Source organism: Bufo bufo, chromosome 2 (genome assembly GCF_905171765.1).
Source record: "Bufo bufo chromosome 2, aBufBuf1.1, whole genome shotgun sequence".
Taxonomy (NCBI): Eukaryota; Metazoa; Chordata; class Amphibia; order Anura; family Bufonidae; genus Bufo; species Bufo bufo.
In genome coordinates, this window is record NC_053390.1 from 104,062,993 (window position 1) to 104,080,268 (window position 17,276).

At 44.9% G+C, this 17,276-nt stretch overlaps 1 protein-coding gene across 2 annotated transcripts; it reads left to right on the forward strand.

The window, feature by feature from the left end:
- Positions 1-1,543: 1,543 nt before the first annotated feature.
- On the forward strand, positions 1,544-16,983 carry MRPS36 (mitochondrial ribosomal protein S36). 2 transcript variants are annotated; one of them, XM_040421371.1, is made up of 4 exons: positions 1,544-1,640; positions 5,906-5,969; positions 8,008-8,216; positions 16,718-16,852. In XM_040421371.1, exons 1-4 carry the CDS (start codon positions 1,602-1,604, stop codon positions 16,733-16,735), a joined length of 330 nt encoding a protein of 109 aa, XP_040277305.1. In that variant the 5' UTR covers positions 1,544-1,601; the 3' UTR covers positions 16,736-16,852. The 2 variants fall into 2 exon arrangements, with proteins under 2 accessions (XP_040277305.1, XP_040277304.1); XM_040421370.1 differs by lacking the exon at positions 1,544-1,640 and adding an exon at positions 2,949-3,024 and having other exon boundaries at positions 16,718-16,983.
- Positions 16,984-17,276: the final 293 nt, after the last annotated feature.

Genomic DNA, 17,276 nt, shown 5'->3' on the forward strand with positions numbered 1-17,276 from the left:
GCCAAAAAAGCTATTTCTTGTTACCTTGCTGCACAAAAAGTGTAATATAGAGCAACCAAAAATCATATGTACCCTAAACTAGTACCAACAAAACTGCCACCCTATCCCGTAGTTTCTAAAATGGAGTCACTTTTTTTGGAGTTTCCACTCTAGGGGTGCATCAGGGGGGCTTCAAATGGGACATGGTGTCAAAAAAACAGTCCAGCAAAATCAGCCTTCCAAAAACCAAACGGCGCACCTTTCCCTCTACGCCCTACTGTGTGCCCGTACAGTAGTTTACGGCCACATATTGGGTGTTTCTGTAAACGGCAGAGTCAGGGCAATAAAGATAGTCTTGTTTGGCTGTTAACCCTTGCTTTGTTAGTGGAAAAAATGGGTTAAAATGAAAAATTTGACAAAAATTAAATTCTCAAATTTCCTCCCCATTTGCCAATAACTCTTGTGCAACACCTAAAGGGTTAATAATGTATGCAAAATCAGTTTTGAATACCTTGAGGGGTGTAGTTTCTTAGATGGGGTCATTTTTGGGCGGTTTCTATTATGTAAGCCTCGCAAATTGACTTCAGACCTGAACTGGTCCCTAAAAATTTAGTTTTTGTAAATTTCTGAAAAATTTCAAGATTTGCTTCTAAACTTCTAAGCCTTAAAACATCCCCAAAAAATAAAATATCATTCCCAAAACAATTCACACATGAAGTAGACATATGGGGAATGTAAAGTCATCACAATTTTTTGGGGTATTACTATGTATTACAGAAGTAGAGAAACTGAAACTTTGAAATTTGCAAATTTTTCCAAATTTTTGGTAAATTAGGTATTTTTTTTGTGCAAAAAAAATAATTTTTTTGACTTCATTTTACCAGTGTCATGAAGTACAATATGTGACGAAAAAACAATCTCAGAATGGCCTGGATAAGTCAAAGCGTTTTAAAGTTATTAGCACTTAAAGTGACACTGTTCAGATTTCCAAAAAATGGCCTGGTCCTTAAGGTGAAAATGAGCCCAGTCCTTAAGGGGTTAAGCCTCATTCACACGTCAGTGTTCGGTCAGTGATTTCCATCAGTGATTGTGAGCCAGAACCGCCGCACCTGGTTTTGGCTCACAATCACACTTGGATTTTGGACGCGGGGCTGCACGAGGATGTCCTTAGAAATAAGCGGGCTGCTGTGTTCTTGTGATGTGAGCGGTGTGGAGTCTGTAACGTCCTGCTGCTGTGAACGCACATTTATTGTGGAAATGGATTATTATTTTTTTCTTCAATGAAATGCAGTTTATTACAATGTAAAATCTGCCTATTGATGGCAATGACTATAAATTCTCCCCAAATCAGGTTCATACCCAGTACATTGTACTGATCTGTAAAACCTCTGCCATAGAAATGTATGGGGCCATATTGTATCTCTGTGTGCTCTCCGTTTCATCAGACTGAATCTTGGAGAAGACGCTCCCCTCTAGACTCCTGTACACACAGGTCTGGCAGTGCTTGTCCTGGAAACCCCTCACTATTCACACCCACGTCTCTTCCGGTGACTACAGCTGATCGGCATCACGTGGTACAGGCTCTTCCTTCCCCGGATGTGGAAGTGCCGCTAGGGGTCGCTATGGGGAGCAAGATGGCGGCGGCCAGCAGGGTCGTTCAGGTAGGAGAATTGTGGAGAGAAGCGGCGCCCGGTCCGCGTCCCCGGTGACTGGAGGCGGCAGGAGTGTGTCTGTTGGTCCGGCGGGACGTGTGCGGGGGTGACCCGCAGTGCAGGGAGTCGGGGGGTGACCCTGGCAGAGGAGAAGTCAGGGTGACACTGACCGGGCAGCGGCAATGACGGCTCATTATGTAGATGTTCTAGATCCTGACACTGATCCCAATAATGGGGGTCCTATGCCCCCCTATTCTCTAACGCCGGGTAGAGATTAATGTGGGCCATATATGGAGCCAGGGCGAGGGGTGTTCCTCCCATATCACCCCCATCATCTTCTGCCTACAGAGACTGCCCAGGAAAGTGTGGAAAGACTCCTTCAAGGGGCTGTTCACATCATCTGACAGACATGGGAAGCACAAGCCTAGTGCCCATGTGAACAGGCCCACAGATTTTGCTGCAGGCAGTGTTTTGGTGTCCGCCTCCAGAGCAGAGTGGAGACTGATCGGAGACAAACTGATGGATTCTGAGCGGATCCTTATCCATTCAGAATGCATTAGGGCAAAACTGATCCTGAAGGGATCTCGCAAACAGAAAGCCAAAACGCGAGTCTGAAAGTAGCCTAAGGCCTCATGCACACGGCCGTTGTGCGTCAGTTCCGTGCATCAGGGACCGCAATGGGTCCGTGATCCATCTGCGCCACAAAAAAATTGCTCCGGGATTGCGGACCCATTCGAGTAAATACGGGCGCACAATGGCCGTGTGCATGAGGCCTAAGGCGTTCCGATACACCGTAGCCCAGGGCGCACTGAACGGCACAGCGATGCTACCCGTGCCTGAAATATCCAATAGCAAAGCTGCTTACAGCAAGGAGCTTTGTTATTGGTCAGTTTGAGCGGACTGCTGGACTCCTCGTTAAAGAGATAGGACACATCAAACGTGTCTAAAAAATGTGGTTCCTTTTTAACGCTGTCAGGGTGCTCGTCTCTGACCCCCTGGGAGGGGTCTGGACTGACACATGGGACTGTATGTTGGAGGCCACGGTCAAACCACCACTATTATTTCTGCTGTTCTGCTCTGGTAGTGGAGCGGGGACATAACTGACCTGATCAGACGATTATGATGGAGTCCGTTCAGTTTCCATTCGGGATCCTCTCTTTTTACCAGACAGAAAAGTCCCGCTTACAAGGCTTCTCTGTCCGGTCTTTTTGTCCTAATCTGCAACAGATGCCCCGAACGAAGCCTCCTGCGCAGATGTGAACAAGTGTAGGTCTACGTATTATGTATATGAATTACTGCAACTTTTCTCCTCCTCCTCCGGTGACAATACTCCTCAAAAATGGTAAGAGGGGTATTTTTACTCTTCTGGAAAAATGTAGTGCAACCTCCAACTGTAAGGCCTCTTTCACACGGGCGTGTCCGGATTAGGTCCGGATGCATTGCGGCAAACCCGCGGGAGTAGGTACCCAATTGCTGTCAGTTATGACTGCGATTGCGTTCGTTGTTCAGTTTTTATCGCGCGTGTGCAATGTGTTTTGCACGCGCGTGATAAAAATCTGAATGTGGTACCCAGACCCGAACTTCTTCACAGAAGTTCAGGTTTGGGGTTTAAGGTTCTGTAGATTGTATTATTTTCCCTTATAACTAGGGGTGCACCGAAATGAAAATTCTGGTCCGAAACCGAAAATTCAGGATGCCCTTGACCGAAAACCGAAACCGAAACTGCCTTTTTGCCCAAATACTTTTAAAATACTTTTTTTTAATGATTTTATTAATAATTATTTTTCATGAATGAAATTCATCTGTGGGTGGCGCTGTTATGGAGAGGGGGATCTGTGGGTGGCGCTGTTATGGAGAGGGGGATCTGTGGGTGGCGCTGTTATGGAGAGGAGGATCTGTGGGTGGCGCTGTTATGGAGAGGGGGATCTGTGGGTGGCGCTGTTATGGAGAGGGGGATCTGTGGGTGGCGCTGTTATGGAGAGGGGGATCTGTGGGTGGCGCTGTTATGGAGAGGGGGATCTGTGGGTGGCGCTGTTATGGAGAGGGGGATCTGTGGGTGGCGCTGTTATGGAGAGGGGGATCTGTGGGTGGCGCTGTTATGGAGAGGGGGATCTGTGCACTGTTATGGAAAGGGGATATGTGCACTGTTATGGGCATAACAGTGCACAGATCCCTTTCCCCATAACAGTGCACAGATCCCTTTCCCCATAACAGTGCACAGATCCCCCCTCCCCATAGCAGTGCCATAGACCGATCCCCCTACCCATAACAGCCCCGGCCCTGCTGCTCACAGCATCACTCACTGCATCTTTATTTTACCTTACAATCGTGACGCTCCAGTAAGAACTCTGCAGGCAGAGCGGAGGGTGGCGTAACGTCACTTACTCACGTGACGCACCTGCTCCGCCCACTTTATGAATGAAGGAGGCGGAGCAGGCGCGTCACGTGAGTAAGTGACGTTACGCCGGCCTCCGCTCTGCCTGCAGAGTTGTTAGTTACTGGAGCCTCACGATTGTAAGGTAAAATAAAGATGCAGTGACAAAGTAAACCGCCCGGCGCCCGCCCGCAGATGGTGGGTGACAAATCCCACACTCCATATTTTCGGCCGATATGTAACAATATCGGCCGAAGTGGATTAGGTGCATTTTCGGCCGATATTTTCGGCTGCCGGAATTTCGGTGCACCCCTACTTATAACATGGTTATAAGGGAAAATAATAGCATTCTGAATACAGAATGCATAGTACAATAGCGCTGGAGGGGTTAAAAAACAAATATTTAACTCACCTTAATCCACTTGTTCGTGCAGCCGGCATCTCTTCTGTCTTCTTTGAGGAATAGGACCTTTGATGACGTCACTACGCTCATCACATGGTCCATCACCATGTTAAAAGATCATGTGATGGACCATGTAATGAGCGCAGTGATGTCATCAAAGGTCCTATTCCTCAAAAAAGGAGACCGAAGAGATGCCGGCTGCGCGAACAAGTGGATTAAGGTGAGTTAAATTTTTTATTTTTAACCCCTCCAGCCCTATTTTACTATGCATTCTGTATTCAGAATGCTATTATTTTCCCTTATAACCATGTTATAAGGGAAAATAATAATGATCGGGTCTCCTAGCAACCGTGCGTGAAAATCGAACCGCATCTGCACTTGCTTGCGGATGCTTGCGATTTTCACACAGCCCCATTCACTTCTATGGGGCCTGCGTTGCGTGAAAAATGCACAATATAGAGCATGCTGCGATTTTCACGTAACGCAAAAGTGATGCGTGAAAATCGCCGCTCATCTGCACCGCCCCATAGAAATGAATGGGTCCGGATTTAGTGCGGGTGCAATGCGTTCACCTCACGCATTGCACCCGTGCGGAAAACTCGCTCGTGTGAAAGAGGCCTAAGTGTTTTGCAGTCCGCAGATCCAAAAAACGGACACCATGTCACTGTGCAAACCTATTGACTTCAATGGGTCTGTGGTCCCCATTTCTGCTCAAAGCCTTTGCCATGGGATTCCGTTATATTTGACTGGAAGAATAGTACAGCAGACAGACAACTGGCTGTTATTACTAGAGATGAGCGAATTTCAGATTTTGAAATTTGTTTGGTGGTAAAAGCAGAATTGTGTTATGGATTTCGTTACCACGGACCATAACGCAATTCTATAACGGAATGCCTTTATTCATTCCGTCATAATAGAAGTCAATGTTCTGCAAAACGGATCCGTTCCCGTTATGCAGAGGAGTCCTATCCTGCAGAACGGAAACGGGACGGATCCGTTTTGCAGCCCATAGACTGCTATTATGACGGAATAAATAACGGAATGCCTCTAAAGGCATTCTGTTATAGAATTGCGTTATGGTCCGTGGTAACGAAATCCATAACGCAATTCTGCTTTTACCACCAAACGAATTTCATAGCATGAAATTCGCTCATCCCCAGGTATTACCTTTGTCAGTAAGCTGTGACGCTATACTGTATAACTAGAGCAGAAAGTGTCAAAATGTGTAAGGACACATCCTATTGACAAGGGTAATGATAACCTATGTTTCTAGGAGGAATAACAGAGGAATACAAGGAGAGCTGGGAGGTCTGGTTATATCTATTCATCCCGGTATAGGACACGGAGCGTAGTAAGGCTTTGTGTAATGTATCCTTATTGAAACCTGCAGGCTAGAGGTGTATGTATACTGCCATGTATGTGAGGAACTGTCAGTGTAAAATAGCATCCCAGGGTTTCAGTGCATTGATTTTGTGTCTCTGTTCACAGTTTGTACAGGTTGTGAAGCCACACGTGCCCGCCATTAGATTCCCTGATAGAAAGAACAGTCCAAAACCTAATGGTGAGTGAGAGAAACGTAGCTGCCGTACAAAATCACAGGGTTAACCATGTACTGAACTATCCACCCGGGAAGACTCGACTCTGCTGCAGAGTTTCCACCACAGGTCTCCAGCAGTGGGTTTCCCTGAAATCCGCCACCAGTAAGTAATGCAGGAAACGGGCCCGGTTTTGTGGGGACATTGCTGCCGGGTCCTCCACTGCTTCCTATCTTTGCATCACAAAGCGGCCTGTGGGGGAGATCTTAGAACTCTCACCCACTTTTTATTGTAAATGCTACAGATTTACTGCAAAAAAATCCACGTGTGGCCTTACCTGGAGGATTTTGAGCAGCAACACAATTGAACTTGCCATTGCACTATTGCTCCAAGTTTCTTACATGGATGTAAGGATAAAACAGGATTCTTTATGCAAGACCCATCCAAGCTAGGACTTATCTAAATATTGGGTGAGAAAAGGGAAAAGCACTTTGTTTTTAGGCTCCTTCCTCCATAGCTATTAAAGGGACACTGACAGGGCCAATAAGCATATTGAGGTATATATATGGCAGTACAGGTCTTATAATGGGTATTACAATCATCTAAGTATCCCCCCTGTCCACCTTATACATACAGTAAACTTAAGTTTTATAACCTGCTCCAACGGTCTTCAATCTGCCCAAGGGGCGGCGTTTCACCTCTCTTGCGCCCAGCCAGCCTCCCCCAACTGCCGCTTTGAAGCGCCGCCCAGCTCATGAATATTCAGTTTGCTGGGCGGCTTCTGCGGTCCCCGCTCTGAAGCGCTGCGCTTAACAGTGCCCGGCGCATGCGCCGGATCTTGTGAAGTCCGGTACAGTAAGCGCCGCCCAGCTCATCAATATTCACTTCGCTGGGCTGCGCTTACTGTCCCCGACTTCACAAGATCCGGCGCATGCGCAGGGCACTGTTAAGCGCAGCGCTTCAGAGCGGGGACTGCAGAAGCCGCCCAGCAAACTGAATATTCATAAGCTGGGCGGCGCTTCAAAGCGGCAGTTGGGGGAGGCTGGCTGGGCGCAAGAGAGGTGAAACGCCGCCCCTTGGGCAGATTGAAGACCGTTGGAGCAGGTTATAAAACTTAAGTTTACTGTAGTTATAAGGTGGACAGGGGGGATACTTAGATGATTGTAATACCCATTATAAGACCTGTACTGCCATATATATACCTCAATATGCTTATTGGCCCTGTCAGTGTCCCTTTAATGTCCTGTATAGACAGTGTGGTCACCAGTACACGTCATGGGTAACATGGCTGCTGTCACCACCAGTACACGTCATGGGTAACATGGCTGCGGTCACCACCACTGCACGTCATGGGCAACATGGCTGCGGTCACCACCACTGCACGTCATGGGCAACATGGCTGCGGTCCCCACCAGTACACGTCATGGGTAACTTGGCTGCGGTCACCAGTAGGGATTCTGTGCTGTGGCAGTGTACAGCACTAGTAACCTGGTAGCAAGAGGAGCAGAAGAAGCTGAAGAAGGAGATAAGTCCTTGCGTCCCTGGAAGAGTCTCTAGTATATACCAGACGTTGTAATTTTTGTAACAAAAATAAAAAGTGCATCATTGCACCTACCTGATAGTAAAAGCTTGGGCCATGTCCCGTAGCCGTGAATGAAGAGTTCCATGCATGTGCAGCCTCCTCTCCATTCGTGGCAGAACGCGACAGGGTCCCAGAGGCTGGACCAGCACTTCTCACACAAATGTCATACATTTCCAGATGGGAAAACGCCTTTAAAAACAAAAAGAAAAAGAAATATAGGTGTCTTGGGAAATCTTATTCCCAGACACTGCGTCCCTATGAGCAAAACTGTGACCTCCTGGTATTGTGAGATGCGGTCAAAATGTCATAAAGGCTGAGATAGAGCCCAAGATCAATGGAAACCAGGGATGGGGTGAGAGGAATATTTCTAAAGTTTTTCCACAACACAACCGCCAGACATTCTCTTACATATCACCGCAGGAGATCTTTGTGTTTATCTATCCACTCCTGGTGTTCAAGCTTTGGTGGTGTTTTGTCTTTAGTGCAAGAAGCCTTGAAGTCTATGATCTACCCATTTACTGCACCTCCAGTAACCGTACATCAAGCCACCAGTGAAAACCCTCCTGGAGCTCCACGTTCTACACCCGTCCGTAAAGCACATGGTTCCCCAGACACAAGTGAACTGCTGAGGTCGCTTCCTCAGAAATACCGGAGAAAAGCTGTGTCTGCTGAAGAGATGGACTATATACAAGTAAGATTCCTAAATATATGTGTGTGTTACCCAAACTGTTTCCATCATCCGTTTGAGTGAAGATGATGGCAGCCTCAGAGAACGTGTATTTTTTGTGGCTTAGCAGTAGGTCTTGTTGAGGGATCATTGTTGGTGGCTGATCCACCACTTGATTGGATTTAAAAGGTTTTTCTCATGAACAAAAGTTGTCAACTGTCCACAGGTTAGATAAGTGTCCGAATGCCAGGGGCCCACCACTAGCACCCCCACCAGTTACAAAAATGGAGATCGCCTGGCTCCTGTTTGAATAAAATGGTGGTTCATGCTGCGGCTCCATTCAAACTCTACAGCACTCTGTTGTCTCTGGCAGTCCCAAAGAGTTTAAATGGAGCAGCAGTGCCCACGTTTGGCCGCTGGTTCATTGGAGGACACAGGATCCCCACTTTCATGATCATGGGGGTCCCAGCTCAGACAATTTTCTGTCCTAATGGATAGATAATAATTGTTGCTCATAGGAAAACCCCTTTAAAGTCTATCTTTAAAGGGGTTGTGTCGTTGAAGGAAGCAATATGGATAATAACAATACATTAGTGAGTGCCTTGTATTAACTTTCTGTACATGATAAATGCCATTTGTTGAAATGACACAACCCCTTTAATTCACTGCTGTCGTAAGACCCTTTTAAGCAGGGTTTCTCAACAACTACCTCTCCAGCCGCTACTCAGCCAATGACTGGGGACACATCGCCACTGAAAGTGCCCAGTGTACCGCCCCACATACCAGTTTGAGGCTGCTCTGCGATGTTGCTTCATTCTTTCTCGTTGTTGCTTTAATCTTTTATGGGCATCTAATAGATACCCCTTTTACGTGTCCACTGTCTTATTTAAGGTGGTTAGTTGTTACCCACCATTAAAGCTCTCCATGTGTTAGATGGTGCCAAGAACCGCTACAAAGAATGTCCCCTGAAGGACCCAACATGTCCAAGCATTAGAGACAACCCACCGTTGTAATGCTCCATTTCTCCTGTTCTGATGCTATAGGGAAGTACATGTTGCAGGATTCCCCCACTGATTACAGCCAATCACTAGAAGTCCTAGGAACTCTGATCAGCTTATCGACTCGGACCCTTCTAAATAATGTACAAAGAGGACAACCCATTTTCTGTCACTATAATCAGCCGGTCTATTCGAGGTGTACAGTCTGCGGTATTCATGAGGCTAGTGCTCCCCCCGCTACCTTCAGATGAATCAGGGCAGTTTGTTAATTCAGTCAGAATTTCTCTCCCCAATATGGATTTTTATAATGTGAGGTTATTCAAACTTAGGGCTCATGCACACAACAGTGCTCGGTCCGGGAAACGGCAATTTGAGGAACGGCACGGACAGCCATTAATATGACTGCCTATTCTTGTCTGCAAAACGGACCAGAATAGGACAGGTTATATTTTTTTTGTGGCGCCATTGAAGTAAATGGGTCGAACATCCAAGCCACAAAAACTGCGTCTCGGATGCGGACCAAAACAACGGTCGTGTGCATGAGGCCTTAGTCTAAGTAACATCAAGATGATGTGTTTTCAGGATTTCTTTAAAGGGATTCTGTCACCAAGTTTTAGGCTATAGAGATACGGACATGCACGGCTAGATCGCCGCTAGCATGTCCGCACTATACCGGTCCTATACGGCTGTGTGCTTTTATTTTCTTTAAAAAAGGATTTTAGAGATATGTAAATTAGTCTTGTAAGGTACCCAAGGGGCTGTACGAACCTTCCTGGTGCCCAGCCACGCCCGCCTGTGAAGGAGCCCAGCACCGCCTATCTCCCCCGAATCTCCTCCTGTCGTCACCGATAGATTGCTGTAATCTTGCGCATGCGCAGTGCCGGTATAGTGTTCCTTCCCTGTGCTGGCATCAGCCTCGGGGAAGGAACTGTGCATGCGCGAGCTCGCGGCAATCTATCAGTGACGAAAGGAGGAGATTCGGAGGAGATAGGCGGTGCTGGGCTCCTTCACAGGCGGGCGTGGCTGGGCACCAGGAAGGTTCGTACAGCACCTTACAAGACAAATTTACATATCTCTAAAACCCTTTTTTAAAGAAAATAAAAGCACACAGCCCTATAGGACCGGTATATTGCGGACATGCTAGCCGCGATCTAGCCGTGCATGTCCGTATCTCTATAGCCTAAAACTTGGTGACAGAATCCCTTTAATATTTAGATAAGATAATTGTCAGGAATCACAAATCGCCATAAGTTTCTTCTCTTTAGGATATAATCAAATGGCCTGTTCTGAAACTGGAGTAGAAGATGAGTCCAACTATGTTTATTTATTAGGGGAAAATGGGACAGAGTTTCCTTTTAGTGCACAATAATCCGTTCTCTAAATAAGAACTGTTTGTACCTAGCAGCATGGACCGACCTTGGACTGCTCCTATCTGTGCACCAGGAGGGGTGGAGATCTATCAAAACTGGTGTAAAATAGACCTGGCTTAGTTGCCCATAGCAACCAATCAGACTCAACTTTTCATCTTTCAGAGCTTCCTTGCAAAATGGAAGGTGGAATCTTCTTTACACCAGTTTTGATAAATCCCCCCAGTGTGTCCTGTTCTGCCTTATAGACTCCAGGATCCAACACATAACAGTCACTGTAATGTGATATCACAGCACTGGCTCTCCTACAGGAGTGAAGAAACAAAAGGGTAGGGCATATATATATATATATATATATATATATATGCCTTAGATGGTGACCCCCACCAAAGGCGCCAATCGGATGTCTAGTGTTATATTCCAACTATAAACTAGTCGGGGGTGGAAATCCCCACCTTAAGGTGTTTAATAAATCCGAGACAGGGATGAGGTCATGAGTAAGTATCCTATCGTGGTGTCTCCAGTTCCCTTCAGAGTATCAACACGACAATAGCAGACCGTCAGTCCGCAATATTAAACATAGTCTGAATAAAACCATTAAAAACAATGGAAGGTGAAAAGGAGATAGAAATACGTATCTACTCACTTCACTAGGGAGGGGTCCTGTAGGATAAAGCTCAAGACACTTACAGAACGGCCTCCCTCGCCTGGATCGCTTGTAGAATCTCAGGAAGAAACAACAGCCTTGTGACAGGTACTTCTTGTTAATTATTTTCCTTTCATTGTCTATGACTGCCTATCATTGCTCCTGAGGAAGGGGTGCCATATGACCCCGAAACGCCTTGAGCTCTACCTGCTGTTTATTACAATAAAGGAATTAACAAGAAGTACCTGTCACAAGGCTGCTGTTTCTTCCTGAGATTCTACAAGCGATCCAGGCGAGGGAGGCCGTTCTGTAGGTGTCTTGAGCTTTATCCTACAGGACCCCTCCCTAGTGAAGTGAGTAGATACGTATTTCTATCTCCTTTTCACCACGATAGGATACTTACTCATGACCTCATCCCTGTCTCAGATTCATTAACCCTTTCATGACCAAAGGTCATTGATGCCCCAGTGTCCAGGTCAAAATTTACAAATCTGACATGCGTCACTTTAAGTGGTAATAGCTTTGGAACACTTTTACTTATCCACGCCATTCAGAGATTGTTTTCTCGTGACACATTGTACTTCATTTTTTAGACAAAAATTTGTTTTTGCAAACAGTCGGTTGCTGCTGTGTATAGGGTTCCCACCCCGGGTAGTATATTAGCAAAAATCACAGCAGATAAGTAAGATATTCTTTCTGTTTCTTTTTTTATTTTTTGTTTCAAAAATAAAGTGTAATAACATACGGCAGTACGTGTGTAAACGTTTTCGGCTATGCAAAGCCTTCCTCAGACACTGTGCCGCAGTGTGATGTGGATATGATGGTGAAGAGAGGGTAAAGTTTGTGCCAATGGAAACGGAGCTATGCTCCAAGTACACCAAAATTGGGTGACCCAATTTTGGTGTACTTGGAGCATAGCTCCGTTTCCATTGGCACAAACTTTACCCTCTCTTCACCATCATATCCACATCACACTGCGGCACAGTGTCTGAGGAAGGCTTTGCATAGCCGAAAACGTTTACACACGTACTGCCGTATGTTATTACACTTTATTTTTGAAACAAAAAATAAAAAAAGAAACAGAAAGAACATTGTACTTCATGACAGTCATAAATTTGAGTCAATATATATCACCTTTATTTATGAAAAAATCCCAAATTAGCAATTTTCTAAATTTCAATTTCTCTGCTTCTAAAACAGAAAGTGATACCTCATAAAATATTTATTACATAACATTCCCCATATGTCTACTTTATGTTGGCATCATTTTGGAAATGTTATTTTATTTTTTTAGGACGTTACAAGGCTTAGAAGTTTAGAAGCAATTCTTAAAATTTTTAAGAAAATTTCCAAAACCCACTTTTTAAGGACTAGTTCAGGTCTGAAGTCACTTTGTGGGGCCTATATAGTAGATACCCCCATAAATGACCCCATTGTAGAAACTAGACCCCTCAAGTTACTTAAAACCAATTTTACAAACGTTATTAACCCTTTAGGTGTTCCACAAGAATTAAAGGAAAATGGAGAGGAAATTTCTAAATTTCACTTTTTTAGCAGATTTTCTATTTTATTACATTTTTTTCTTTAACACATTAAGAATTAACAGCCAAACAAAACTCAATATTTATTACTCTGATTCTGCGGTTTACAGAAACACCCCAGATGTGGTCGTAAACTGATGTAAGGGCGCACGGCAGGGCGCAGAAGGAAAGGAACACCGTATGGTTTTTGGAAGGCAGATTTTGCTGGATTGGTTTTCTGAACGCCATATGTTTTTTATTTTTCTACCGATCGTCTTGTGCAGGGGCTCATTTTTTGAAGAAAGAGTTGAGGTTTTTATTGGTACCATTTTTGGGTACATAGGATTTTTTGATCATTCATTATTACACTTTATGGGACAAGGTGGCCAAAAAATTGGCTGTTTTGGAACCTTTTTTTTTTTTTTTTTTTTTACAGCGTTCATCTGAGGGGTTAGGTCATGTGACAGTTTTATAGAGCAGATCGTTACGGACGTGGCAATACCTAATATGTATACTTTTTCTTATTTATTTAAGTTTTACACAATAATAGCATTTCTGAAACCAAAAAAATGATGTTTTAGTGTCTCTATAGTCTGAGAGCCATAGCTTTTTTATTTTTTGGGCGATTGTCTTAAATATGGGCTTTTTTTGCGGGATGAGGTAACGGTTTGATTGGTACTATTTTGGGGTATATACGCCTTTTTTGATCGCTTGCTGTTGCACTTTTTGTGATGTAAGGTGACAAAAATGGCTTATTTTTTTACACCGTTTTTATTTTTTATGGTGTTTATTGGACGGGGTTGATGATGTGATATATTTATAGAGATGGTCGCTACGGACGCGGTGACACCTAATATGTGTGGTTTTTGTTAGTTTTTTTGTTTTTTTTTATAGGAAAAGGATTTTTTTTTTTACATTTTTATTTATTTATTTTTACTTTTATTATTTTCAATTTTTTTTTTATCAGTTCCCTCTTGGATCTTGAAGATCCAGTGGGGCTGATGGTTGTACTATACTTTGCAATGCTTTTGCATTGCAAAGTATAATACAATCAGATGCCTGTAGGTGGCAGCACCGGACGCCTATGCCATGGCAACCGGACGCCTTTGCAAAGCGTCCGGTTGCCATGGCAACCATCGGGCGCTGCGATCGCAGCAGCCCTGATGGTTGAGAGAGAGGGAGCCCCCTCCCTCTATTAACCCCATGGATGCCGCTACTGCGGCATCTATGCGGTTACAGCAGTGTCAGCATAGAGCTGACACACGCTGCTGATGGCGGCGGCTCAGGAATGGAGACGCCGCCATCACTCACAGAAGGGGGACCGCATTTTACTTATAACAGATCGGGGCAGGAGGGGGCGGACGCATCGGGGGCAGCATTTTACTTATTACAGATGGCGGCAGGAGGGGGCGGACGCATCGGGGGCAGGGCGCAGCATTTTATTTATTACAGATCGGGGCAGGAGGGGGCGGACGCATCGGGGGCAGGGCGCAGCATTTTATTTATTACAGATCGGGGCAGGAGGGGGCGGACCGCATCGGGGGCAGGGTAAGAAGAAGGACAAGAAGGGGGCACAGATCGGGGGCTTCAGGACACATTACCGATTTCAGGCTGATCTGCAGAGCGCAGATCAGAGCCTGAAACCGGCATTTTAACACTGCCGCGATCCGATTGGTTAGTCTGCACAGACTAACCAATCGGATCGATTGCCGGCAAGGGGCCACTCTGATTGGCCCCTTGCTGGCATTACTAGACTGTATGCTGTCCGTGACAGCAGCAGGGCTCGGGCAGAAGCTTTAATCCAAACGCTTTGCAGCGCTTGGATTAAAGAGCTGGCTTGACGTCTATACACGTGATAGCTGCACGGGGTATGTGCAGCTATCACGTATATATACAGATTGCGGTCGTGAAGAGGTTAAACACCTTAAGGTGGGGATTTCCACCCCCGACTAGTTTATAGTTGGAATATAACACTAGACATCCGATTGGCGCCTTTGGTGGGGGTCACCATCTAAGGCATATATTTCTATATATATATATATATATATATATATATGCCCTACCCCTTTTGTTTCTTCACTACTGATGTAGCGGGTCTCCCGCACATGGGTGACCACACCCGGCAGCCGCTCTTGAGCCTAACGCCCAATTTTGGCTATTCTTTTCCATTTTTTTTATAATCCCCATTTTAACTTACTATAGATCCATTCTTTGGCGCCCTGCCAGTTACTTTTTGACTCCACCTGAATTTTATTCAGGGGTGACTTGGACTAACCCTCTACATTTTTCCCCCCATCCATATCTCCTACAGGACACACTGTCTCCTAGTGCTTAGGTTTAGGCCCATGCTGCTTGGTAGAAATAGAAGCTGATACAGTCCTGATCAAAAGTTTAAGACCACTTGAAAAAAGGCTAAAAAATTATATTTAGCATGGCTGGATCTTAACAAGGTTCCAAGTAGAGCTTCAACATGCAACAAGAAGAAATGGGAGTGAGACAAAACATTTTTTGAGCATTCAATTTAATGAAAACTACGAATAAACTGAAACAGGCCCCCCCCCCCCCCCCCCCCCAAAAAAAAAACTGAAATCCAACTTCCAAACATGAACTCAGTAATGAGTAGCTCCGCCGTTATTGTTTATCACTTCAAAAATTCGTTTGGGCATGCTTGATGCAAGCGTTTCCATGAGGTGAGTAGGAACATTTCTCCAAGTGGTGAAGACGGCCGCACGAAGGCCATCTATTGTCTGGAACTGTTGTCCATTTTTGTAAACTTCCCTTGCCATCCATCCCCAAAGGTTCTCAATTGGATTTAGATCAGGGGAACATGCAGGATGGGCCAAAAGAGTGATGTTATTCTCCTGGAAGAAGTCCCTTGTCCTGCGGGCATTGTGTACTGTAGCGTTGTCCTGTTGAAAAACCCAGTCGTTACCGCACAGACGAGGGCCCTCAGTCATGAGGAATGCTCTCTGCAACATCTGGACATAGCCAGTGGCCGTTTGACGCCCCTGCACTTCCTGAAGGAAAAAGCAGCCCAGACCATTATGGCGCCCCCTCCACTGTGGCGCGTAGAAAACATCTCAGGTGGGATCTGCTTGTCATGCCAGTAACGTTGGAAACCATCAGGACCATCAAGGTTACATTTTTTTCTCATCAGAGAATAAAACTTTCTTCCACCTTTGAATGTCCCATGTTTGGTGCTCTCTTGCAAAGTCCAAACGAGCAGTTCTGTGGCGTTCAAGGAGACGAGGTCTTTGAAGACGTTTTTTGTTTATGAAGCCCTTCAGTCTCAGATGCCGTCTGATGGTTATGGGGCTGCAGTCAGCACCAGTAAGGGCCTTAATTTGGGTTGAGGATCGTCCAGTGTCTTGACGCACATCCAATTGGATCCTCCGGCTCAGTGCTGATGAAATTCTTTTGGGTCTTCCACTTGACTTTTTTGTTCCATAACCCTCAGGATCCTTTAAGAAATTCCAAATGACTGTCTTACTGCGTCCCACCTCAGCAGCGATGGCGCGCTGTGAGAGACCCTGCTTATGCAGTTCAACAACCCGACCACGTTCAAAAAGGGAGAGTTTCTGCCTTTGCCATCACAACGTGTGACTACCTGACAGAAAATGACAATGAATCCACATCTTTGCACAGATTTGGCCTTTTAAAGGCATGTGGTCCTAAAATTTTGATCAGCTGAAAAACAGCCTGTTTCAGTTTAATCGTTATTTTCATTAAATTGAATGCTCAAAAAATGTTTTGTCTCATTCCCATTTCTTCTTGTTGCATGTTGAAGCTCTTCTTGGAACCTTGTTAAGATCCAGCCATGCTAAATATGATTTTTTGCCATTTTTTTCAAGTGGTCTTAAACTTTTGATCAGGACTGTATGTGCCATTTAGAGATGATTATTAAGCACTACTTTGCCTTTGTTAGTCACTCGATTAGGTTTCTATTGCTTGCCTTGTCATGTTTTTAAGTAATTTTTTCTTTTCTGTATTTCAGCGTGGAGGTCCTGAATGAGACGTCGGCATCCCCAGCCACTACCAGTATACAGCAATTTTTTCAGCACTTACCTAGATCTGTTGTAATTCTACAAAATTGTAAATGAGTTGATTTAATAAAGGAAAGAAAGTCTGACATGGAAGCTTTCAACCTCTGTATTCACTTTATATCGACAAGAGCTTATTCCCTAGAGGAAGCATGTGGAGGACAGTATATACGTACATTTTGTATGGATATAATTCTGAAATTAAATGGAATTGTTTTTTTAATCTTAGTCCTGTAAATTACTTATAATCTGCAGTCAGGCCTTTTTCAGGGGGATGTAGAAATCTGAGGTTTATAGTTTATCTCCGACTTACTAAAGTGTTAAAGGCTATGGACCCCTTTGGGGGCAATATTTTTTATTATTGCATTATCTACTCATTTTGGGATAAAAATAATTTTTTCAATGACTCTTTATTAAAAACTTTCCAACATTTTCCCTGTACAGCTGTCAGCTTTTGCATATTTGCAGAGTAGCTTCCTGTTTAACCCCTTAACCACCTCAGCTCCCCTAGCT

Coding starts and splice junctions, on each gene's coding strand:
- MRPS36 (XM_040421370.1), top strand. CDS start 2,971: ATGGTAAGAGGGGTATTTTTACTCTTCTGGAAAAATGTAGTGCAACCT. Junction 3,025..5,905: donor ATGTAGTGCAACCTCCAACT/GTAAGGCCTCTT, acceptor CAGTTTGTACAG/GTTGTGAAGCCACACGTGCC. Junction 5,970..8,007: donor GAACAGTCCAAAACCTAATG/GTGAGTGAGAGA, acceptor TTTTGTCTTTAG/TGCAAGAAGCCTTGAAGTCT.